The sequence below is a fragment of the Carassius carassius genome, chromosome 8 (assembly GCF_963082965.1).
Source record: "Carassius carassius chromosome 8, fCarCar2.1, whole genome shotgun sequence".
NCBI lineage: Eukaryota > Metazoa > Chordata > Actinopteri > Cypriniformes > Cyprinidae > Carassius > Carassius carassius.
This window is the reverse complement of record NC_081762.1, coordinates 6314761-6342033: the sequence shown is the minus strand read 5'-3', so window position 1 is coordinate 6342033 and position 27273 is coordinate 6314761. Positions and strand designations below refer to the sequence as shown.

Here is a 27273-nt window from a genome sequence, read left to right as displayed (position 1 = left end):
GCGCTGCCTCCGTGCTTTAGACATGTGGAAGAAACCTTAGTTCTTGAATCAGGGCCCGGTGCTGGGAGCTCCTTGTCGCCGTGTAATACTAGCGACGGATGCATCCCTCACTGGCTGGGGTGCAGTCATGAGTGGCCACCCTGCCCGTGGTCTGTGGAGAGGTCGCCATCTGACATGGCATATCAATTGTCTAGAAATGCTAGCAGTTTATCGTGCACTGAAACACTTTCTCCCAGACCTAAGGGGTCACCATGTGTTGGTGCGCACCGACAACACATCGGTGGTCTCATACATCAACCACCAGGGAGGTCTTCGTTCGCGCCCCTTGTACAAGCTTTCGCGCTCCTTGTACAAGCTGGCGCACCAGATCCTTGTGTGGTCCCAGAGCAAACTCCTCTCGTTAAGAGCAGTATATATTCCTGGGAAACTAAATGTGGGAGCAGACATACTGTCGAGGCAGGGGCCGAGGCCCGGGGAATGGAGGCTTCACCCAGAGGTGGTGAAGCAGATATGGAGAGTTTTTGGCAGGGCTCAAGTAGACCTTTTTGCGACTCAAGAGACATCACAATGTCCCCTTTGGTTCTCTCTAGTTCATCCAGCTCCTCTGGGACTGGACGCTATGGTACAGACCTGGCCGAGGCTTCGTCTGTACGCCTTTCCCCCTATTGCTCTGCTCCCGGGAGTTCTGGCGAGAGTACACCGGGACGGGGTCCGTCTGTTATTAGTGGCCTCGTTCTGGCCGGGCCGAGTATGGTTCGCAGACCTGGTCTCGCTCCTCGACGGCTCTCCATGGGAGATACCGATCAGGACAGACCTACTCTCACAGGCGCAGGGCACAATAATTCACCCTCACCCGGAGTTGTGGAAGCCGCGGTGTGGCCCCTGAGGGGGCACAACTATTAGCAGCTGGTCTCTCAACCGAGGTTGTTGAGACCCTCCTCCAATCCAGAGCTCCCTCAACGAGGAAACTGTATGCCTTGAGGTGGAAATTCTTCACCTCATGGTGCAGAGACCGCCAGCTAGACCCAGCAAACTGCCCAGTTGGTACAGTTCTGGAGTTCCTACAGGCCAGGCTCTCTGCAGGGTTGACCCACTCCACGTTGAAGGTTTATGTGGCGGCCATTGCGGCCTACACCGCCCTTCTCGATGGCCAGTCTTTGGGAAGACACCCCTTAGTTACACGTTTCCTTCACGGTGCGCTGAGGCTGAGACTTCCAGTACGGTCCCGTGTTCCCCCCTGGGACTTGGGTGTGGTGTTAGAGGCTCTCTGCAAATCTCCATGCAACCGATTCAAGATATCTCGCAGACATCTGACTCCTAAAACCGCCTTTCTGTAGGCCATTACCTCTCTGAGGAGAGTAGGAGATTCACAGGCCCTCTCAGTGGCCCCTACCTATCTTGATTTTGCACCTGGCATGACCAAAGTGTTCATATTCCCTCGAGCGGGATATGTTCCTAGGGGTGCCCTCTATCACACCACAACCTGTAGTGCTGCAGGCCTTCTGTCCGACCAAGAGAAGCTAAATTGTGTGTGTCCAGCTCGTTTAACGTGTCGAATAATTTTTTTTTACATATTTTTTGTAGATTGGCTTAATAAAACTGTGTGTGTATAAAGCTAATTAAACTTTAGAAAGCTTAAGTAATGATAATAAATAAAAACAAATGTATATATTATGATAATATTAAAATAACACTGTACTGAAAAAAAATGGTGTAGGGTTTATAAATAAAAAAAAGAGCAATTTTAATTCAGAAATTGCTAGTAAATTTCATAAATAATTACAAAGAAACGGCAAGCAAAACATTGGAATTGAATTACAAAGAGTATATAGTATATGAAGAATATATACTGAAATATCGCTTTCTTGAACATACTCCAATTACATTTTGTATTTACAAGTAAATAAAAAAAAGCACGTCACTTGATTTCAGATGTAATTCATGTCTATAGCTCAAATGGAACGTATTGAATTAAATCATGCATCCTTAGAGATCAAAACCAAATTTAATCTAAAAAGCAGCAGTGAGACTCATCACATGCTTCCTACCACAAGAAGTAGTTATTTTACAGCTTTTTTTTGATGCCAGTTATCAAAATGTCTCCATAAGTACATGTAATATGACTCATGGAAGCACGTGGACCACTGAAAGTCATTGTCAGGTGAGACTAAATGACGCAAGAATGTTATCCAGTAGTGCTGTCAAACGATTAATCGTGATTAATCGCATCCAAAATAAAAGTTTTTGTTTACATGATATATGAGTGTATACTATGTATATTTATTAAGCATATATAAATGCAAACACATGCATGTATATAATTAAGAAAAATATGTAATGTTTATATACTAAATATATTTATATACCAAATAAAATATAATAATAAATATATATGTGTCACAGTGTCTGGGTTGTGTCCCTGGGTTTCCACTAGATGTCCCCCTTTCTCACAGTGTCTGTCACCTTATCACTTCCTGTTCCCTTATTTGGTCACCTTCCTCCTTGTTAGTATTGATTGTTCCCCACCTGTCTCCTGTTCCCTCATTATCCTTCTGTGTATTTATACCCGGTCTGTCTGAGTCTGTGTTACGGAGTCCTTGTTTAATGTCCTATAGTTATTCATGTCCGTCGCTTCTTGCCTTGCTTTGCCTTGTCTTCGTGTCTTGTTTATGTTTGATATTCTGGTTTTGACCCTGCCTGGACTGTTTACCCCTTTGGATTACCCTTTAATAAATGACTTACCTGCAATTGGTTCTATCTCCGTGCCTCATTGGATCCCTGCCGTGACAGAAGGACTCCGTCACACTAGGAACCAGCGGTATGTCATTTTTCCGTTCCCCAGCCAAGATGGCGGAGCGGCGAACCAAGTACCTTCGGTTGATCGCCCTCCGCCAAGAGGGCAATGAAGTGGGTGCCCTGGCTCAGGTGTTCTGGTCCCTGGCCGAGGGCATGGGCTACAACGATGCGGCCCTCAAGGACTATTTCAATGGCGGGCTGGATGATCCAGTGTCTCATGAGGAGATGGCGCAGTTAGAGACACTGGAATTCTGGGAATTCGTGCGCTACCTGCAGCATCGGCTTCGGTGGGATGACCCAGCCACTTCGGTCTCTTCCGGCGGGGTGGTCGTCAGCCCAGCACCACTGCCCAGGATGGCAACCAGCCAAGCGCCACAACCCAAGATGGCCACCAGTCCAGCACCACTGCCCAGGAGGGCTAACAGCCAAGCGCCACAGCATAAGATGGCCGCTAACCCAGCGCCAATGCCCAAATTGGCCACTTTTCCAGCGCCACAGCCCAAGATGGCCGCCAGCCCAGCGCCAATGCCCAAATTGGCCACCGGTTCAGCGCCATAGCCCAAATTGGCCACCGGTCCAGCACCACAGCACAAGGTGGCCGCTAACCCAGCGCCAATGCCCAAATTGGCCACCGTTCCAGCACCACAGCCCAAGATGGCCGCCAGCCCAGCGCCAATGCCCAAATTGGCCACCGGTTCAGCTCCACAACCCAAGATGGCCGTAAGCCTAGCGCCACAGCACCAGATGGCCGTCAGCCTAGCGCCACAGCACAAGATGGCCGTCAGCCAAGCGCCACAGCACAAGATGGCCGCTAACCCAGCGCCAATGCCCAGATTGGCCACCGGTCCAGCGCCACAGTACAGGATGGCCGCCAGCCCAGCGCCAATGCCCAAATTGGCCACCGGTTCAGCGCCACAGTACAAGATGGCCGCCAGCCCAGCACCACAGTACAAGAGGGCCGCCTGTCCAGAGTCATGGCCCAAGATGGCTGCTTGCCCAGCGCCGTTGCACAGGATGAGAGTCTCAGTTGACCCTCCGGAGTCGAGTCAGGTGCCAGTTGACCCTCCGGAGTCGAGTCAGGTGCCAGTTGACCCTCTGGAGTCGAGTCAGGTGCCAGTTGACCCTCCGGAGACGAGTCAGGTGCCAGTTGACCCTCCGGAGACGAGTCAGGTGCCAATTGACCCTCCGGAATCGAGTCAGGTGCCAGTGAACTCTCCAGAGTCGAGTCAGGTGCCAGTGAACTCTCCAGAGTCGAGTCAGGTGCCAGTGAACTCTCCAGAGTCAGGGCTAGTCACCACTGATCCTCCAGAGACTAGGCTAGTCACCGCTGATCCTCCAGAGACTAGGCTAGTCACCGCTGATCCTCCAGAGTCAGGGCTAGTCACCGCTGATCCTCCAGAGTCAGGGCTAGTCACCGCTGATCCTCCAGAGTCAGGGCTAGTCACCGCTGATCCTCCAGAGTCAGGGCTAGTCACCGCTGATCCTCCAGAGTCAGGGCTAGTCACCGCTGATCCTCCAGAGTCAGGGCTAGTCACCGCTGATCCTCCAGAGTCAGGGCTAGTCACCGCTGATCCTCCAGAGTCAGGGCTAGTCACCGCTGATCCTCCAGAGTCAGGGCTAGTCACCGCTGATCCTCCAGAGTCAGGGCTAGTCACCGCTGATCCTCCAGAGTCAGGGCTAGTCACCGCTGATCCTCCTGAGTCAGGGCTAGTCACCACGGATCCTCCAGAGACTAGGCTGGTCACCGTTGACCTTTCAGAGTCAAGTCAAGTCACCGGTGATCTTCAAGGACTGAGTCAAGTCACCGGTGATCTTCAAGGACTGAGTCAAGTCACCGGTGATCTTCAAGGACTGAGTCAAGTCACCGGTGGTCTTCAAGGACTGAGTCAAGTCACCGGTGGTCTTCAAGGACTGAGTCAAGTCACCGGTGGTCTTCAAGGACTGAGTCAAGTCACCGGTGGTCTTCAAGGACTGAGTCAAGTCACCTCTGATCTTCATGAACAAAGGCAAGTCACCATTGATCTTCATGAGCAAATGCAAGTCACCAATGATCTTCATGAGCAGTGTCAGGCCAGCACCAATCTTCTGGAGTCCAGTAAGGACACCAGGGGATTACCAGAGTTTTGTTGTCCCATTGATCCAGCCGCACGGAGGTCTGCTCCGCCTTGGGGGGCTCTGGTCCTGACCACATGGCTGTGGTGGTCTTCTGCTCCGCCCTGGGGGGCGCTTGCCCTGACTACACGGTTGTGGTGGTCTTCCGCTCCGCCCTGGGGGACTCTGGCGTCGACCACGAGGACGTGGTGGTCCTCTGCTCCGCCCTGGGGGGCTTCTGCTCTGACCACACGGACATGGTGGTCTTCTGCTCCACCCTGGGGGGCGCTTGCCCTGACTACACGGTTGTGGTGGTCTTCCGCTCCGCCCTGGAGGGCTCTGGCCTTGACCACAAGGGTGTGGTGGTCTTCTGCTCCGCCCTGGGGGGCTTCATGTTGTTTTTTTTCCTTTGGTTTTTGTGTTAACGTCTGTCCCTGTTCCTTTCTGTTAGTCTGGCCCTCCGTCCCTCCCCCTGAACCTCCTCCTGTCCTCCTCCCTCCTGGTCTTTCTGTGTTGTGTTTACATTCTAGTGCCTGTTCCCCATGTTTTTCTTTTCTGGCCCTCCGTCCCTCCCCCTGAGCCTCCACCTGTCCGCCTCCCTCCTGGTCTCTGTTTTGTGTCTGTCGTGGAGCATCTGGGAGCCGCTCCGTAGAGGGGGGCTACTGTCACAGTGTCTGGGTTGTGTCCCTGGGTTTCCACTAGATGTCCCCCTTTCTCACAGTGTCTGTCACCTTATCACTTCCTGTTCCCTTATTTGGTCACCTTCCTCCTTGTTAGTATTGATTGTTCCCCACCTGTCTCCTGTTCCCTCATTATCCTTCTGTGTATTTATACCCGGTCTGTCTGAGTCTGTGTTACGGAGTCCTTGTTTAATGTCCTATAGTTATTCATGTCCGTCGCTTCTTGCCTTGCTTTGCCTTGTCTTCGTGTCTTGTTTATGTTTGATATTCTGGTTTTGACCCTGCCTGGACTGTTTACCCCTTTGGATTACCCTTTAATAAATGACTTACCTGCAATTGGTTCTATCTCCGTGCCTCATTGGATCCCTGCCGTGACAATATGAATGAATATGCAGCACTATTATCCAGCATCCAGTACATTATAGATCATTATATTCACCTATAGATTATATAAAATTCCTAGCCTTCATGTGTTCACTGAGACTGATCTTAAATGAGTAGGTTCCAAATACTGATCTGAGACAAGGCCTGCTGTGTCTTTAATATAGTTTTATAAAAGAAAACCCAGGGTAAACCATCTCTGGATCACCACATATTCTATGATTAAAAGGAAAGCTGGTTTACATATCCCTGGATTACATATTACAGGATCAAAGAAGCTTCAGGACAAGGTATGAGGCAATCTACCAGAGCTCAGTAACACACAGACAATGTTTTATGAATCAAAGAACACAGAAAACTGCTGTATAATGAAGTATGTGTAGGCTCCCCAGAAGACTCCTTATTAAATAATAAAAGCGAATCAGTTTAAGTGTCGTTTGAGCTCCTAAAACAGTGTTTGACTTAAGGAAGAAGCTATTGCCAGAGATGGAAACAGAACAGTACTAGTCTGAATGTTATGATTACTTTGACATCTTATCAATAGCAGAAATCCAGCATCATGTTCATCAAGTGTTAAGAGCCAGTTCTCATTTTCTGCTAAATTTCATTTTTTTTTTTTTTTGTGGAGGGTCTTTAAAATGTGACCCATATCAAAAATGGTGGTCTAAACAAAAGACAGCTTAAATTCTCAATATTCTGAGTATAAATCATTTTAAACCATAAAAAAATAATAATAATTAAAAAAAAGTATAGTATTTAGTTAGTTTTTAAAAAAATGAATGAATAATATATATTTAATTAAACTTAAGCCATTGTTCGATAAAACTGATCAACTGTTTTGAAAACAACTGATAAAATGCAAATCTATCTATCATTAAAAAATTAATAATATATTTTATTGCAATGTAAGTTGCTTTCAATAAACCAACTTGATGCAAAATCCATATTTATAAACGTAAAATATTTCCCCATCAACTTCGGTTAGAAATCTTGGTGCAATCTTTGATGACCAACTGACCTTCAAAGACCACATTGAAAAGACTGCTCAATCTTGCAGGTTTGCATTGCACAACATCAGAAAGATTAGGCCCGTTCTAACAGAGCATGCTGCACAATTTCTTGTCCAGGCCCTTGTCATTTCTAGGCTGGACTACAGTGTTCTTATGGCTGGACTTCCATAAAGCACAATAAAACCATTATTCAGAATGCAGCAGCAGAGCCATGTTACACCCCTCTTTATCTCCTTGCACTGGCTACTGGTTACTTCTCACATCAAGTTCAAAACATTGATGCTTGCATATAGAACAGCCGCAGGCTCAAAACTTGCCTACTTCCACTCACTACTACAGATATACATCCCCACCAGAAGTCTGAGATCCGCTAGTGAGCGATGCCTCGTGGTACCTTCAAAGAGAGGCTCAAAATTACATTCCAGAACATTCTCTTTTACTATTCCTGGCTAGTGGAATGATCTTCCCTCCCCTATCCGGAATGCTGAATTTCTGACAGTTTTCAGAACTAAATAAAAAATAAAATGTTTTCTTTCTCTTTATTTATTCCTTCTCTTTCTAGCTTGTACTTACAATGCCTAAACAATGCCTAAAAACAATGCCTAAAATGCGGTATTACAATGCCTAAAACTTGGCTCTTTATGAAGAATCGCTTTATGTATTCCCAATTGTAAGTCACTTTGGATAAAAGCATTTGCAGAATGACTAAATGTACAAACCCGATTCCAAAAAAGTTGGGAAACTGTACAAATTTTGAGTAAAAAAGAAATGTAATAATTTACAAATCTCATAAACTTATATTTTATTCACAATAGAGCATAGATAATATATCAGATATTGAAAGTGAAACATTTTGATATGTCATGCCAAATATTGGCTGATTTTGGATTTCATGAAAGCTACACATTCCAAGTTGGGACATGTAGCAATAAGAGGCCGGAAAAGTTAAATGTACATATAAGGAACAGCTGGAGGACTAATTTGTAACTTATTAGGTCAATTGGCAACATGATTGGTTATAAAAAGGGACTCTCGGAGTGGCAGTGTCTCTCAGAAGTCAAGATGGGCAGAGGATCACAAATTCCCCCAATGCTGCGGTGAAAAATAGTGGAGCAATATCAGAAAGGAGTTTCTCAGAGAAAATTGCAAAGAGTTTGAAGTTATCATCATCTACAGTGCATAATATCATCCAAAGATTCAGAGAATCTGGAGCAATCTCTGTGCGTAAGGGTCAAGGCTGGAAAACCAGACTGGATGCCCGTGATCTTCAGGCCCTTAGACGGCACTGCATCATATACAGGATTGCTACTGTAATGGAAATCACAACACGGGCTCAGGAATACTTCCAGAAAACATTGTTGGTGAACACAATCCACCGTGCCATTTGCTGTTGCAAGCTAAAACTCTATAGGTCAAAAAAATAGAGATATCTAAACATGATCCAGAAGCGTAGGTGTTTTCTCTGGGCCAAGACTCATTTAAAATGGACTTTGGCAAAGTGGAAAACTGTTCTGTGGTCAGATGAATCAAAATTTGAAGTTCTTTTTGGAAAACTGGGACACCATGTCATCCGGACTAAAGAGGACAAGGACAACCCAAGTTGTTATCAGCGCTCAGTTCAGAATCCTGCATCTCTGATGGTATGGGGTTGCATGAGTGTGTGTGGCATGGGCAGCTTACACATCTGGAAAGTCACCATCAATGCTGAAAGGTATTTCCAAGTTCTAGAACAACATATGCTCCCATCCAGACATCATCTTTTTCAGGGAAGACATTTTCCAAAATGACAATGTCAGACTACATACTGCATCAATTAAAATGACACATTTTCTCAGTTTAAACATTTGATATGTCATCTATGTTGTATTCTGAATAACATATTGAAATTTGAAACTTCCACATCATTGCATTCTGTTTTTATTCACAATTTGTACAGTGTCCCAACTTTCTTGGAATCGGGTTTGTAAATAATAGATTTATATATCAAAACAAATGTTATTTGTCCAACTTAAGACACAAATTCTGTTCTGTTGTAAGGTATTCTATTAATCTATTTTAGAAAACAAGAGCATATGTTGTATGTCAACACCCACTAATTATGAGTCAAACTGTCCCTCACAAGACTCAGGTGTTTATAAAGTCTTCACTGGTACACAGTTTCAACTGACCCTGACATATAACACTAAATGTTTCCTTTCAAAGAAAAAAGCCACATAAAGGAGTGATTCATTAGCGAGATGGACACTACTCTCTTTTGGACTTTCAAAGCTGCCCCCTACATTAGCCTGAACGATTTCCAATGCAGCAGAGCTCCAAATCCAGCTCTGTGAAGACTAACACAAACTCTTTGGTTCGATACAGAGAGGTGAACACTGACCTACATTGTGAATAAACTCTCTTGTTCAGATATAATTTCACCTGCGCTCTGAGAGATGGCCTTTCCACGGACAGAAGACTCAGATGGCTCAGCCTCCACAAAACACACACACACTTACTTCGGTGCCTGATTGTTGTAGTTGTTGTCATATGAGTCATATCCCTGGTCATCATAGGCTGTTCCATATCCATCATCGTATTCCTATGGGAAACAAAATGTATACTGTAAATATCCACAAACCATTTTATACAATATAAAGGATTTTCAAAATAAAAAAGTTTTATGAATCCATGTTTTTAAACAAAACGACTGTAAAAAATCCTGAATGAATCAAAATGAATTGTAAATACACTTACACTTTATACATTTACAATTCAAATACAATTCAATGTTCCTGAATGAATCAGTGTTTTGAACAATTCATTTAACTACATAATTCAAAGACTTACTCCTTTTTAGTTACTGAATGAATCCATGTTTCGGACAAATCAGTTGATAGAAAGATTCAACGATTTACTCAAAAAGAGAACCACTTGTTTCGTTCATGAATGAATTGCTGTTTTAAACAAATCAGTCGATTTAAAGATTCAAAGACTCACTCATAAAAACAGCAACTTATTTAGTTACTAGGTGAGTCAGTGTTCTGGACAAATTGGTTGTATGAAAGAATCAGTGAGTCGCTCAAAAAGAGAATCACTTGTTTTGTTTACAAATGAATTACTGTTTTGAATGAAACAGTTGATTGGAAGAGTAACTTGTTTTGTTCATCTGTGTTTTGTTTAGTTACTGGATGAATCAGAGTTTTGAATGAATTGGTTGATTTACAGATTCAATGACTCACTCAAAAAGATAATCATTTGTTTTGTTTATGAATGAACTAATGTTTTGAGCAAATCATTTGATTGAAAGATTCAATGACTCACTCGTGAAAATTGAACACTTGTTGTTCATGAATGAATCACTTTTTTGAACAAATAAGTTGAATGAGTTATTCAAAAACTTGCACATAAAGACAGCAGAGTAAATAGTGAAGAATATATCTTTATTTACATCGCACAGAAAGAATGTGATGTTATATGCTGTATAACATTCTTTCGGTTCAATGAAAAGAAAAACGTTTACTTCATATCTGTGTAGATACAGCCTAGAAGATTGGTCTGGGGAGAAAGCTTTGTATTGTGAACTTTAGAGTATACATAATATATGAAATTATATAAAAAAAGCAAGAAAACCCCTGTTTTCCTTGCTATGAAAGGAGTTAAAAGCATGTATAATGCAGAAGTCTGGAATGATGGACAGTCTCCATAGGACATACTGTACTTCATCAGGGTCAAGAGATACATTCTAATGATGAACCATTTTGAGTCGTCCTGAATCCACACACGCTCTCAAACTCTGCTTAGAGGTTAATCTGCTCGGCTGAACCCCAGCTGACATTAATACTCCATATATCTAGAGCAGAAATAGCAGAGAGCTGTGCATGAAAACTGAAAAGCAGCTCTTCACTTAAAAGGAAAGGTTGTGAAAGTGCTTCATTAAGTCGAGGGCTGATATGATTTTGACACTGTAATTAACATCGCATAATAACCCTTTAAGAGTGGATAATGAAACTTCATGGGGGTTAATATCTAATGTAGCTATTATTGTGACATATCACAGATTGCTTTATGACATGCGTGGCTTTGTGGCCTGTTGCCTCGTAAAGTCCAGTGATATGTTTATGAAGACTCGTGTATGAAATGTCAGCAGAGGTCAGAAAATCAAGCTTTTTAGAAATTTATTTTTATGTAGGCCAACATGGACTTTGCACTGCTTTTCTTATATTTTCTGTGCTGATTGTTGGGGAAAACTTGCTGAATTTATATACACATGGTAAAATGTGCAAACTTTCAGCATTATTATTATCACATGATCCTTCAGAAATAATTCTAATATACTGATTTGCTGCTCAAGAAACATTTATTATTATTATCAATGTTGAAAACAGTTGCGCTGCTTAATATTTCTTTGAGAAAACCACAATATATTTTTTACAGGATTCTTTGATGAATACAAAATTCAAAATAACAGATTCTTTTTTCGTAACACTGTACATGTTACTACTCATATTTAAAACAATATTTTGCATGTTATTTCAAAGAAAAATACTGTTTAGTAATTTTTTATTAAAATAGAACTAAATATTAGTGCTGTCAAACGATTAATCATGATTAATTGCATCCAACATAAAAAAAATTGTTTACATAATATATGTGTATACTGTGCATATGTATTATGTATATATAAATACAAACACACACATGTATATATTTAAGAAAAATATATTATGTATATATATATATATATTAAATATATTTATATTTGATATAAGAATATAAATGTGTATGTGTGTGTATTTATATATACATAATAAATATAAACAGTACACATACATACATTATGTAAACCAAAACTTTTATTTTGAATGTGATTAATCACGATTAATCATTTGACAGCACTATTAAATATATTCATTTGCTCAGCCTCTGAAACAAATTTCCTTTTCAGATGACATCATCAAGCCCCTCCCCTCCAACCACATGTGCTTTTCACTGTCCAATCAATAACTGGTGCATTGAATCAAGCTCCACCCTTTATTTTGAGCATCATGTTTCATTTCAAAATGCCACATTACACAGTACAAATGTGTAATGTTGATTTCAAGCAAAACTCAACACACCTACGCTTTCAAATGATCTCAAATATTCTCTAGTCAAACAGTTGTCAGTAGTCATTCAAGCCATTAGTCGACTATATTTAATATATATAACATATAATATATTAGGGGTGACCACGAATAGTCAACGATTCGATGCTTCGATAGGAGGAGCCTGATTCGACCACTAATCTCATAGTCGAATATTCGCAGGTTGTTATGATCATGCCATTTTGCCTATATGGGGGTGCCCAAACATCTGATATCACATAGAACTATGGGTTTTCTCCCAATAATTTAATATACTGCCTATGAAAATAATGCTGTAAATCTGAATCTGAAAAGAAAGAAGCCATTATATGTCATTATATGACACAAAACAAAAGAGAGTCCTAGGGACACATAGTTAAACACCACATAGTGGTGTTGGTGCAGTGGATAAGACACATGCCTTTGGTGTGAGGGACCTGGGTTCAAATCCACTGTGAGACACAAGTGTGTCCCTGAGCAAGACACTGAACCTCTAGTTTTTATTTTATTTTATTTATTCTTTTTTTTTCAACATTAACGACATCAACAGCAAAACTTCAAGTTTTTCAATTTCTTTTTCAAGTAAACTTCATTATAGAACTCATTTTAAGTGTCACTTTGCTTGTGGATTAAAGATTAAAGTGAATAGAGTGCTCTGGCAGTGGCGTGCCTCTCATCGGACAGTAATGCCGCTCTAAGACAGCAGGGTGTGTGATGAGAAGGTTTTTGCGTCTTTGTTTTCCTAGTTGAGAAGGATTTTACAAATGTGAATTGAGGGCAAATGGATTTGGAACTGAGCTGGATATGTTGGAGCAGTGACGAGGGGTCGGAGCCTTTTAGTGGAGGACATTTATCCTAAATTAGTAGGAGAACAGAAATGAAAGAACTAGGCTTTTATGTTTATTAAGAAACAAATATTTAAGATACAGTGTCTGAAAACAATTAATAATATCTTAATTCTAAATAATAATACAAAACAGTAATAATGCTAATATATAGGTATGTGTATGTGTGTGTGTTTGGGTACATTTTTCTTAAGAAAATGTGAGTGGTGCTTGCTGCTGAAAGACTGTATGGTTGCTAGGCAGTTGCTAAGTTGTTCTGAGTAATTTCTAAGCACTTTCCATGGTGTTCTGGGTTGAGGATGTGAAGGTGCAGGTTCAAATTCATCCTGTGTAATGTTTTGATCTCACCACCCTTGTCCTTCCACCTATAATTTATTGTCTATCAATAAAAAATGGCCTCAGCCCACAAAATCAAATTAGGCCAAAAAGGAAACTGAAATGAATTTGAAGAAAAGATATAAGAACTGATCCTCCCGGGAAACCTGGAGCTCCACAATGTTTCAAAGGGATTTCAGTGCCTCTCCAGTACTGACTGCTGCGCTGTGCTGGTTACAGCTCAAATATTTGATGAGAAGCCTAACAGTTGAATTTCCTTCCATATCCAAAAGGAAATAAGTTGAAATCAAAGCAAAATGAAGGTTTGCAGCATTTGAACCTTTTAATAAAAACACTCAACTGTGAGCAACTTGTCTTCCTTGCAAGCTGCAACAGGACCAGACTCACTAGTCTATTTATAACCGGAGATATTTCCATTGTGCCGTCTCGTCTGACAGTGATCTCTATCTGCAGCATTATGAATATATCATAAGGTAAAAACCTCTCGTATTCTGAAAACCCCCACTTTATTACTTTGGCAGATTAGTTATGAACGGCTTTATGCACTGACTAATAAATTAGTCTGGTTGAAAGTGAAAACACAACCAGGTTGTGTGTGAAAATGAGACTTTCTTGAAGAAGGGAAACTCATTCCCAGGCTGCTGCTGTAAAGCAGGTGAAAGCTGCTGACAGCCGCTGTGCCATTTTGATCAGCTGAGGTTTGATCAAGTCTGTCAACGCTTGCACAAGACACTGAAATTAGACGTGTACACATCACACTCCGAGCGCAGTGAAAATGAAATCTCTGTTTGAACGGCACGTCAACTCTTTTCAAATATGGTTGTACTTACACCGTCTGGGCTTTGTATGAAAGAGAAAACAGATCTCTCTGGGGTGAGAGACTGCTGGTGGTTTGTTTGGTAAACTTCTCGCTAAGCTGAGGCTGTCGTTTGTGAGCGACGAGCATCTCTGCTACAGCTGGACCAAACTCATTTAAACAAGCCGCATGTGAAGCGGAGACTCTTTCAGGGTTGGGCTTCATTAGACAAGGAGAAAACTCTCCACAATGTCATGCCCTTTAAACAAGCATAAAAGGAACATGAAGCGCGAAAGTGGCATTATATTTATAATGCTACAAAATATTTATATATAAAATAAGAAGTTTACTTGAACATTTTATTCTTCAGAGGATCCTGAAGAAATGTATTTAATGTATTAAATGTAAAACTGTAGTTTATATATATTACGAAAGTTGCGTGGTCATGAGATCAGCATATTAGAATTGTTTTTGAAAGATCTGTAAAAGAATAAATAAATAAAAAATAAAAAATTATAATAATTTGAAACAGCTTAATTATTAAATATTTTATATATCTTTATATTTATTTTTATTTAATTCTGAATACATATCTAAATGTTTATTTTTATTGCCATTTAACAACATTTTCAAGTTTGCATTTCAGCTTTGCCATTACAGAAATAAATTAAATTTTAAGATATATTATAATAATGTACACATATTTATATTTGATAATATTACTGCTTTTACCGTTTTTTTTTTTTTAATCAAATAAATGCAGTTTCTATCCAAAGCGACTTACAATTTGAGAATACATCAAGCGATTAATCTTAAAGAGGTGAATAGACAAAGGAAGTGCTTGTCATAAGTTCAAATACAGCACATACAAGCTGTTTAATTTTTTGAGTCAGAAAGAGGTGAGTTTTCAGCTGTCGCAAGTAACAGTTTACAAAACAGATGGAGGAACAAAGTATTAAGCAAACACTCAGGCACTCGGTCTGCTCTGCTGACTGATCACTTCACCCCTTTAATATTCATAAACTGCTCTGTAACATCACAACCACCACATATGTTCACCCAAACAAAGTTTCCCCACTTTTTTTTTTTCTGTGGAGCTCCTGAGTTGGTTCATATCACTTTCCCCCATTGTTACATCAGCAGAAGAGCTTTTAAAGGTTTCTGTAACAGCAGCGGGAGACCTGTTTTCAATCTCACTTGCTCTCTAATTCTGAGTGTGCGATTGACATTGCGGCTGTTTATTGGCGCTGCCAGCTGAGGTCTCGGCGGTGAGTCTATCAGAACGCTGCTGGCCGGAGCTCAGGTAAGCAGTGTGCTGGAGAGAGCTCTATTAGAGCCCAGTAAAGCCATGTAATCACATTACATTTGCCTCCTCCAGCTCAGTGCCAGAAACAGAAGGCCACATTAGAGACACAGAGAGACCCAGACAAACTCAGTCATGTTTAGCCTCTCTCTTGCACACACACACACACACACATATACACAGAGAGAAAGAGACATGCCTTTACTTACAGTAGCTCAAAGAGGGTACAGACTATTTTCTTTATACAAAAGATATTTACAATGACTACAGACTAACCCTAAATGATGTATTTCACCATATAAGATGTCTATTATTAGTATTATTAGTATTTAATTAACATGAATACATATTAATACATACGATAAATGCAGTAATACAAGTAAACATTTATTACAAATAAATTAATAATAAAAATATTTTTTATAGTAATAAATTACATGAAAAATAATAGTAAAGACATCAGGGTGAACTCTTTTCACTTGGTCCAGTAAGCAAATAGTCAGAACAGCCTAGCAACCACCTAGCAACCACACAGAACACCCTAGCAACCATTCAGAACAAAGGGTGACATGCTTCTACTGTCGCATAACATACTGCAGAAAAACATTGAGAAAAGCTGTGTGTTCCTGAATAGACTGAAGTCAGGCGTCGCTCTGATAACTCAACGTCTTGGTTGAGAGAAATCCCTGATCTCTTACTATCATCAGAGCTTCGCATCAGTGTTTGAGGGTCTCCAAAACACACACATGTTACATCAGACCTAATGAGAACATCGACACGCTTAAGAGGCACACAATGATATTACAGTCTGAATGAGAGACAGAAGCTCCCCAGGTGAGCGTTCTGGTAGAACAGACACAATCGGCTGAGAGACAGGTTGTTTGAAGATAAGACCTGCCCTTAGATGCCACGAGACCTCACACACACACACACACACACACACACACACACACACACACACACAAACGCATGGCTTGTTTGAATAACTCCACCCCCCTGCTCATATCTACTCCAGTTGCTGGGTTTTCTGGAACATTTCTTAGTTTCACAGGTCTGCCAAGATGCTCTGAGTGTCTAGACTCTCTCAGAATACTGAACATCTAACAAATATGAACATGCAATTTACAGCACACCAACACTAGTATGAAGGAATATTGTTTTTGCCTTCTTGCCATTTTTAGCAATAGTATTTACAGAGAGAAGACAGGAACTCTATATTTAATTCAGAATTTAGTGTTTGATGACTTCAATTTAAATTTCTGTATATTTCTGCTGAAGGGCATAGGTAAATATGACATTTATTATAATGGGTTTATGTGAAGTTCACTTAAATTATACATTCTAAGTCTAATAAATGTAAAAATTGATAGCTATATTTTATTGTATATTTAAACATTTTAATGTTAGGTGAGATTAATAGCGATTCATTTCAGAAAAAATGTTGCGATTGATTAGTTGTTTTTTTCTTTTTTTTTATCGACTGACAGCATTTGTGTGTGTGAATGTTTTTTTTTCACTCGTTTTATAATAATAATTGAATTTTCTAATGCCAAAAAGAAAGTAATTACATTAACTCCTGCTTTATGAATTTGTCGAGCTAAATTTATTGCACATAAACACACATACACACAAAAACATCACCAATGAACTCGAAGATTGATGAGCGCATTTCACTCATACCGTCTCACTTTTAAGACTATACATAAAACCCAAACTACACATGTGGTTTAGAGTGGCTCATGAACTAGACAGCTGCCCGAGACTTCAGGAACATCCTGCACTGCTGGATTAATAAACTTGTGCTGGTCACACAGAGCTAAACATCATCACACTTGTGTCGACTGCAATTAACGTGTGGCTTCTGCCATGGAGATCAAACCGAGAGAGGATGGAAGTCATAAACACTGAGCTACCATGGGGCTCGGGCCAAATTTGCATAAACAGAACTGATTTATGGGTACTGGGGTAGTCACACTGAAACTAGGAGGCGGAAGTGTGCACCACATTATCCGTTTAATGGAATTTCATGCTCTGTCTCTCGCTTCTTATATGATAAGGAATGTTTCTCTCATTAGATATAATACTTCTGCAAGTTTCAGAAGCAGTGACTGGAGGTTAGTGCACATGCTCCAGTCACATCTAATTGTGCAATAAATCGATGCAAATGCACAAATAAATGCGAGTTGTTTGCACATCTCAGAAGAATCGACAAATACAACAAGGCACTTGTATAATTTCAAAGCAAACATTTCGGTATTCATTTGCACATTTAATTACAGATAGTAAACCGGCTGTGTGTTTATCTGTGGACTGAGCTCACAAAATATATACTACATATATTTGTATAATTTAATGTGTGAATTTCAGGTAGGTTTTCATATATATTCTTAAAGATGGCATATATTTATACATCATATATTATATTTTTCCAAATAATTCAGATCAGCCTACAAACTTGCATTTACAAAGCCATGCATATATATTCATATATATTATGATATATAGTCAACAAAATAATAATAATTCTGATTATTAACAAGCATGTACATGACAAAATAGTTGGATATAGCCATGTGGTGTGCATAAATATTCTTATATATTATACTTGAAATATTTTCCCCAAATAATTCAGATTGAATTATTTCATCCATGTACATCTATACATGGAGTTTTTTCAAAATTCTTAATAATTTTGCTTATTGAAAAGCATATGCAAGTCAGTATTGTTGATACAGCCATTTGGTGTTCATATATAGTATAATAATAATTCTGATTAAAAAGCATATGCAAGACAAAATATTATTCATACAGAAATGCAATGTTCATATATATATATATGTGATAAATAGTACTTTCAAAATAATTATGATCAATTCAAAAACATTTATAACCAGATTTTTTTTCAGTCATTAACAATTCTGCTTAATAAAAAGCATTTGCATGATACAATATTATTATTATTATTATATGTGATGTGCATATATATTCTTACTACATATTATACATTATAGACATAGTATATTCTATTACTATTTCAGTCTTTCTACTTTAAAATGTAATGCTTCACTAAAAGTGTTACTGTTTCTATATCAAAATTTTATTCTGTGTACTATACTTTCAACAAAATGTGTCAAAACCCCCCTTAAAAAAGAAAAATAAAAAGTAGACATTTACAGTTGAAGACCCGAGGCTCAGGAATACGTTTTGTGTTGGCACTTACTCAGTAACAACTCTCACATGGGTCTGCATGTCACTATACTTCAGCGTGATAAAAAAGAGGCATGGACAGAATGAAACTCCTAAACGGAGGAGCCCATAGGCAAACCTATGTCTCTATTGAGAACACAAACCCGTGATTTGTGTTTGGTTTGAGAAACATCACACTGGATGCAGCATTCATAACACAACACTGGTGACAAAGAAAATCATTTCAGCACTCGACCAGAGGAGAGATAGCAACCGCAACCGGCTCTGTAATAATGAGGCTAAACCAAAGTGACAAGCGGTTTTGATTGTGCAGCAGAGATCCTGCGATACAGACCGGGATAATACATGCTGTAATGCTATTATTGCAACCTTCCGCAGAGAGTGAGTCAGGTATCAGAGCAGCATTCTCGAGAAAGAAGCAAACGGCCGATGCAATTACTTCAAATTAATGACTTACACAAGAGCGGGTGGATCCGCCCTCCACGGCCCACAAACATGCTTCAAATCAGATTCTGTGCCTTTAAAATGTATTTTGGCTTATTGATTTTCAGTAATCTGATCAAGATGTTTTCAAATCGCACAAGATACATGTTAACGCTGACCTCAGTTGATTCTCAGAGACAGATATGTGGTCACGATTGGGTTAGAAATATTAATCGTGTACTGGTTTGATATCTTTTCTTGCCAGAGTAATTGGAAATCAAATGTGATTAGTTGATTCCTGTAAAGTCAGACACTGAGAGCGGATGGGGCTGGTTGATCTCTGTAAATCTGAATGGTGAGAGGGGATATGATTGGCTGATGAAATCAGATGCCATGGGTTGGAGATAAAAACACAAACAACGAGGTAAGTAGAAAAAAAAATAGAAGAAGAGTAAGAAAAAGGAAAAAGTAAGATAAAGTATACTGGGACCCAAATGTGTCACTCTATAATCACTAGAGAAATAATTTGAGAATATTGAAAATGTGAAAATCTGTAATATTGTGAAAAATTATTACAACTTCAAATAAAATAAAGACATTTTTATATTTCTATGATGAAAAGCTGGATTTTCATCATCATTACTCCAGTCTTCAGTGTCACATGATCTTTCAGAAATCATGCTGATTTGCTGCTCAATAAACATTTATTTTTGTGTTGAAAACATTTGTGCTGCTTCATATTTTTGCAGAAACTGTGATAAATTTCCACAGGATTATTTGATGAAAGCTCAATAGAATAACATTAAATTGATCAAAAGTGACAGTGAAGACATTTATAATGCTACAAAATATTACTATTTATCATTATTGTATCCTTGCTAAATGAATCTATTAAATTATTTTTACAAAAAGTCTTATAGTGTAAATTTTCTTTTTTTACAAAGTGATTGGTAGTTGCTTTTTAATATATATTTTATGTACTGATTAATTATATAAAATGAATTTGTGATTTCACAAATAGGCCCTAATGGTAATATAAAGGGTGAACTGCTGAAGCATTAATATATTTGACACACACACACACACACACACACACATATATATACACACATACTATATATATATATATATATATATATATATATATATATATATATATATATATAGTGTGAGAATATATAAATATATATATTCTCACACTAAGAAGCAAAGTGCTTTAAAGAATTGTTCACTGACAGGTTCTTTAGGGAACCCAAAATGGGTCTTCTGTGGCATCACTGCAAAAAAAAAAAAAAAAAAAAAAAAAAAAAAACCTTTGGAAGAGTGTAGAAGAACCGTTTTCATTGACCAGCTCTATTTTTTCATCCTAGAGTGAAGAACAATTAATATAATCTAAAAACATTTTGTTTCCACTATAAAGAACCTTTCGTGTATCAGAAGATTAAAGGTTCTTCACGGAACCATCAATGCCAAAAAATAACCTTCATTTTATACATATAAATTTGAGTAAATAGTGACAGCAATTTCATTTATCCATTTTCACTATTCCTCCACAAAGATCTCAGTAATTTCCCATGAAGTGTCTCGAACTCTTTGGCCCTCAGGTCAAAGAAGATTTGAACTCAGAAGATCTTTTTGTTTCCATTACGATCCTGACGAGGAACATCTAAACATTGATTCTCAGCGACAGCTTCAGATTTATCATCCCACAGATGTTTTCAGATCGTTCCCAGTGTTTCAGACTCCTGCACAGATGCATGTATCCAGGCCGTGGAAACGATAGGGAAGCTGGCGACTGAGTCGTTTCCTCTGACCCCAGCACATTCGAACGGCGGCCCCCTAAATAAACCTGTCAGATGTGGTTAGATATGGGCACTGCAGGGCAGAGTGCCAACACCACCCACCTCTTAGGAACCACCATCTGTTAAATATTCCACATGCAAGCCAGAAGACCTCTGAGTCACGCAACATCGAGAGGGGCTGGCAAACATTCAGATAAGCTCAATGTATTTGAAGTGGTTGTTTTGCAACTCTCTCTGATAAATTAAAACTCAAAGCAGTGAAAATCTATAACAGTGTCAGAAGCAGGCAAGTAAATAAGACCATTTTCCACATAATCACAAAGAAAAACCATTAAATCAAGCAGATGAAATGATTTAGGATGTCTCCATTACGACTGACAAATGAGATCAGCATCATAAAGCATTCATTTTGTGAGAGCCTTGGCAAGCTATTGAGTTTGTTTTATAACATTTATCGATATGATAAATGTCAACAATAAAATACTGGCTATTATAGACATATCATAGATCACTCTTTCTGTATAGACAGGTACTAAAATTCCTGTAACAGTTCAAATAGAGTAAATGTCATGCTTATGTTGCTTTCGCATGCCTGGTGGCACCAAACTGTAAAAAAATAATTAAATGCCAAAGAAATGAAATTTATAATTTTAGAGATTTTTTTATTTGGAAAGACATTTGCAAAAAACATTTTAGGGTTAAAAAGAATAAACTTAGTTAACTATAAAGCAGAAACCAAATTGAAAAGGTTTTACTAACAGCTTGCGCCAACACAAACCGTCTTTTGGCGTTAAAAGTTTACTGTCAGTGTTTACTAAAGATGTGCAAGTGACGAATTAGTGCTGAAAAGGCATGGTTATTTTTGAGCCTGACCTTATTAATTTGAATTTGTAGAAGTTTCCCATTCAGACACAAAATATTTGGGAGGAGAGTATTCAAATGAATCACACAAAAAATGTAATTTGCGCTTGTCAAATTACTGGCATTTATGCCACTATTTAAAGCCCAAATAAAAAGCAATTTTGGTCTTGAAATGGCTGCAATTATTGTTGCTCTGGCACTGCAGAGAAAAGAGGGTGTGTGGTAGAAGGGAGAGGAGAGGAGTTTTTTCCACATGTAGCCTATTAATTTATTTGGAAAGCCAGAAGAACACTTTGTATTATCGTATACATATTTAGCAAGCCATTGCTATTTTTACGACTTGGAACCCTCAACTAGGAGTCACACAATACCAGGTCTAACAAAACTTCTAGCAAACCTTAATTTTTTTGGCCTCTGGTACTTTTCAACATACTGTGGCTTCTTTATTTCCTTGTACATTGGTATATTGTGTTAGTCGATAGTTATATGAGATGTTGCGTCTGTGTTTATTGTTAGTAAATCACCCAAAGAAATTTCCCCTCCCATCTCTTAATAAATTTACAATGAAAAAAATAATAAATAAATAAATAATCTGAAATAAAATACAATAAAATAAAAATACTTATTAGATGAAAAACATAAACATATTTTATTTCAATTAATTGCCAGGGCATATTTATACATTTTTAAATATTATTACTAAATTACTAAAATTATTAAAACTGAACTGAAATAAAAAAATAAGCAAAATATATATGTCAAATAACTAAAATAAATAAATAAATATGAAAGCCATACATAAAAAATACTATTAATAAAACTGATTACTATGAATAAAGGCTAATTAAGTGTATTATTAAATAATATAATGGTATATAAATAATACTAAAATAACACTGGCAAAGACTATGGTTGAATCTCTAAGTGTATAGATCTGCACTGGTGATGGTACAGTACAATTAATTGACTTTTGCAAAACCAACTAGCATACTGTAGTAAAAAACTGTTGTGAACAGTATTAGCTTTAAAAAACATACTTAAATGCATATTTAAAAAATCCAGTATGTCATCCTGCCACCATTTGCTGGATACTAATAATCTGATCTTCATTAATTCTGTCCTTGAATGTTATAAAAATTATTTGATATAGATCCTAAACAGAATAACGTCTACAGCAAAGCAAGTGACAGTTACTTACATATTCGCCATAGGTATCCTGCACCACTGGAGGGGGAGGTCTGTACCCGGGTGGGGGCGGAGCTCCTCGTGCTCTCTGTGAGGGAACACCCCTTACTCTGCTGGACGGAACCCTGCTGGGCGGAGCTCCTCTGGGCGCCACCCCCCGCGGGACTGCAGCCTGAGGAGGAGGAACGCCTCCTCTACACCTGCAGGACACATGCCCAAATATAAATATAATTAACTAAACATTTTCACTGGAGAAAGAATTCTTCATTTAAAAAATGAAGACACAATAGTGTAAAAATGGTGTGAAAAAATGCATATACACTGCAAGAGAAATGAATGGACATAAATGAACTAAATTAGTGATGTTAAACCTTTTTACCAAAATATACTTAAGATTCTTTACATTACCTTTGGAGATAATATATATTGTGCCTTCACAAAAGTGTATGCACTGTATGTATATATATATATATATATATATATATATATATATATATATATATATATATATATATATATATATATATATATATATATATATATATATATATAAAGATTTTTCCAAGTTGTAAATATAGGATAACTATTTCAGTATTTCTACTTCACAATTTCAATGCAGTTCAATGCATTACTTGCTGCTTCTTTGTATTGTTTAAACGTCAAGTGAATTAGTGAAATGTATTATACATTTTTATGTTTCTTAACATAAGAAGAAAGAGCTAAAAATACATTTTAATATGTTTATCTATTTGTTGTTCCTTATGTAATTCCAATAAATCCACAGTTTTGATGAAGTTAATAATAATCTAAGGTATGGAACAGTATAGTAAAACAGAAACGTGTCCAAAAGTTTACTATAGTGTATACTACTGTTCAAAAGTTTGGGGTCAGATTTATTTATTTATTCATTAAACTGAACAAAATTGATGGTATTTTACATCGTTTCAATGTAAAACCCTGAAAAAAAAGAACACTGGAAATGGCATATCTCAGTTTCTACAAAAATTTTAGCAGCATAACTATTTATAATAAAGCTTTGAAATTTAATAAGCATCTTTGAACTGACAGACAGATAGATCTAGTCTAGTTTTTGGTTATCATTTACTAAGAACAATATGCTGTTGAATATATTCTATCCTCCAGTGGAAGATTACTTTGACGGTTTGATTGAATTTCCCTCTCCAACTATGATGAAAATGAGTCTGGTTTGAGGAAATGACATTAGCGCCAGTCCAAGTGAGAATAAATCTGTCAGTTATACTGCATTAAACTCTCAGTGGAGTTTCAAATCCATTTCTCATTAAACAGCAGAAAAAATTCAATGGGCAGAAAAGGTGAAAATAAGGAGTTTATTAGTCTTGTTTACAAGTTATCCTGCCGTTTCTAGCTCTGTGATTACAGTACAAAGAATCGCTGTCGTACCTGTGTGATCCCGGCACTGAAGTTCCTCTGCTTCGTGTGCTGCTCTTGCCTCTGGCTGCTGGGACTTTGGCGTCCTCCGAGCCGCCGTTCAGATACGTCAGCTCCTGTAGCTGAGCCTGTCTGATCTCATCGTTATAGTCCTGTACACACACAGTTAATGAGCTGTAACGCACAATAATGGTCCACTTGTTTTTCAAGGGGAAATATATGCCCCCTGCAACCCCAAACACACACCAACATCTGTTTTTCCCCAAGAGGAGGCATTCTATATATAAATATTAACATTTAATGTAGCTTTTCATTAGCATAACAGATGTCACTGTGAGATTTTATATACATAAAGTCAATACCGTGCACAAACGTGAACATATGTGTTGTGTTTGATAGAGAAGATCCGGACAATTACATGAATCTGCAAACCACTTAACTTCTCCAATGTAATATATTTGTAACTAAAATAGAAAACTTGAGAAAGAATGACTTGATTTTATCCACCAAACACTGTAAAACAGAGATCATTAAAGTATGTTTTACAAGAAAATGCTATTTCTGTTTTAAAAGTGTTACGTCATTTACCATTTATTTGCATTTTTATTTTAGTATCGAGATACAAATACATTTTTATTAATATTTTAAATTAGTTTTTATTTTTATATGTTCTTCTTTTATTTTCATTTTAGCTTAAGTTTTAAGTAAGTTTAGATAATTTTATTATGCGTTTGTCATTTCTAATAAATTTTTTAAATATGTATCTATACAACGTGATCTCATGAGAACACGTGTGTATTTTTACGTTAAATGTGGTTCTACCACACGTACATTTAGTTACGTTTTCATGCACATAAAAACGTACAACTTTGACGTATTTGTATCAGTAAAACGTACAAATACTTACGTGTTAGCAGCTAAAAAAACGTAAATAGTCTAACGTAAAGTGTAAATGTATATGAATTCCCATGTATTAATATTAAAATCATGGCTTTAATGATTTTAATCTGTTGTATTTAATTGTCATATCTATACATGTTTTTTATTGAATTTATTGAAAGCAGTTTAATCATCTACTTAATAGGAAATAACATTTCTGTGCATGCTGCAAACTCGTTTCGGGGGATTACATAATGTTAAACGAGATTACACTTTGAAACCTTAAAATGAATAGAATTTATGTAATTGTTTAACCATTTTGTAATATTTTGCTGTGCGATTTTCTTCTATCCTATGACTGACAATACAACCATAGATACACAAAAGCACAGCATAAAATTACAAATCACATCCATTTTATTTGTTTGCTGTAATCCATATCTTTAGAATCCAGATGTTTGCAAGGAACATATCCAAATTCAGCCCTTTATCAATCGATCTTCTTCTTCATCATCAGCAACAGCGACCATCACAGTCAAAGCCCGCGCTCGTTATTAGTGATGTGTCGTTCGTGAACGAAGCGTTCTTTTTGAACGAATCTCTTAGGTGAATGAATCGGTCTCGTTCACGCAATCCACTGACTCAGTGAACCGAGTAGCTCTGTGAACTGTTTCATCTTGTCAAAGACTTACTCAACCTCGAGCCAATAGCCTTCGAGTATGAGATGTGACAGAGCAAGTGATTTGTTGAATGTAGTGAACGAATACGCCCTTCAATGAACGAGTTTCATGTGAGTCTGAACTTCTAGAGATCTTATCATTCGTGAATGAAGTGACTGGATGGTACACATGTCGTTCGTGAATGAGTTGAATGATTTAGTACATCTCGTTCGTGAATGAAATGACTGAACTGGCACACATGTCCTTCGTGAACGAGTTCAATGAATGGATACATGTCGTTCGTGAATGAAATAAACTGTTACTTATCTCGTTCGTGAACGAAATGAATGAGAGTAATCTGGTTTACACCATTTAGCATTTCAATCTCGCAAAGTGCAAAGCACAGTTATAGGTACTGTGCACATACGCTTGTTTTCATATTCAGCATACAGAACTCAGATTTATGAATTTGAATATGTAATATACAAACTGTCTGACCAAACAATTAAAATGCTAATTAGGCAAGAAAATCTCATGCTTTGTTCATCTGAACAACTTAATTAGACTTTATATATTGAATGCGATTATGCACACAATTTAATAAAGCCAGATCAGTTAATACTGAATACGTTCGTTGACTTAAGACATAACACATAATACACTCTTTTTTGCCACCTGCTGGCATATTTTGTGTAATACGAAGAAATGGTCACTGAACAAATCAGTGAACGATTCTGAACGAATCATTTTGGTGAACGAACTGAAAATGAACAAATCTCTTGAAAGAATCATAATTTCCACCACTACTCGTTATGATTCGAATTTGAAAATAGCGCCAGTTCGCCCTCGAGAAACATTACGACATGGTTTCAGCACTGATATCGAACGCTCATTGGTTCTCACCTATTTCATCACAGATTGCCACATGCCATGTTTCAGTTGATCGACATTTGAAATCAGTACTGCGCCAGTGCGCCTTCACGGAGAGAGTCTTAAAGTCTTAAACAAATTAATCAGATACGAATTGAAAAGCAGCTTCATGAGCAAATCTCTATGGATAACTGACTGGTCAGAGAACACGTTCTATATGTACGTATTTGAGGTTGTTTTTACGTAAATTTAGATATGTATCGAACCTGTAATTACGTTGAGTTACGTACATAAATGACACTAAATACATAAAGGCACATACGTATTGGACAGTTTTAATTTACGTTTAAATATATACGTTTTGATTGTGAGATCAGGCTGATCTATATAGATTTGATTAATTTTTATTTTAGTTTAGTTTTAGTTTTTTTAGTACCATTTTAGTATAAAGTTAAGTTAAATGAAAATTAAAAACGTTTTCTTAAATATAAAAAAAAAACATTTTATTGTAGTTCAAGTTTATTTTAAGGTTTTCTATGGTTTTTAGTTAACTATAAAATAGCCCTGTTTCTTTGTAATTTTTTGTGAAAATTACTAGAAAGTTCTATGTGAAAATATTTTCTAAACCATTCTAATT

The 27273-nt window shown here is 37.9% G+C and overlaps 1 protein-coding gene across 1 annotated transcript in view; it reads right to left on the bottom strand.

The window, feature by feature from the left end:
• LOC132145079 (KH domain-containing, RNA-binding, signal transduction-associated protein 3-like) overlaps window positions 1-27273 on the bottom strand; it is a 134731-nt gene that overhangs the window by 16250 nt on the left and 91208 nt on the right. Inside the window, exons 5-7 of the mRNA XM_059555795.1 lie at window positions 24241-24380; window positions 22832-23018; window positions 9454-9536 (exon numbers count right to left, since the gene is read on the bottom strand). Of these exons, the coding sequence (XP_059411778.1) occupies window positions 9454-9536; window positions 22832-23018; window positions 24241-24380 (410 nt within the window). The remainder of the gene's footprint in view (window positions 1-9453; window positions 9537-22831; window positions 23019-24240; window positions 24381-27273) is intronic.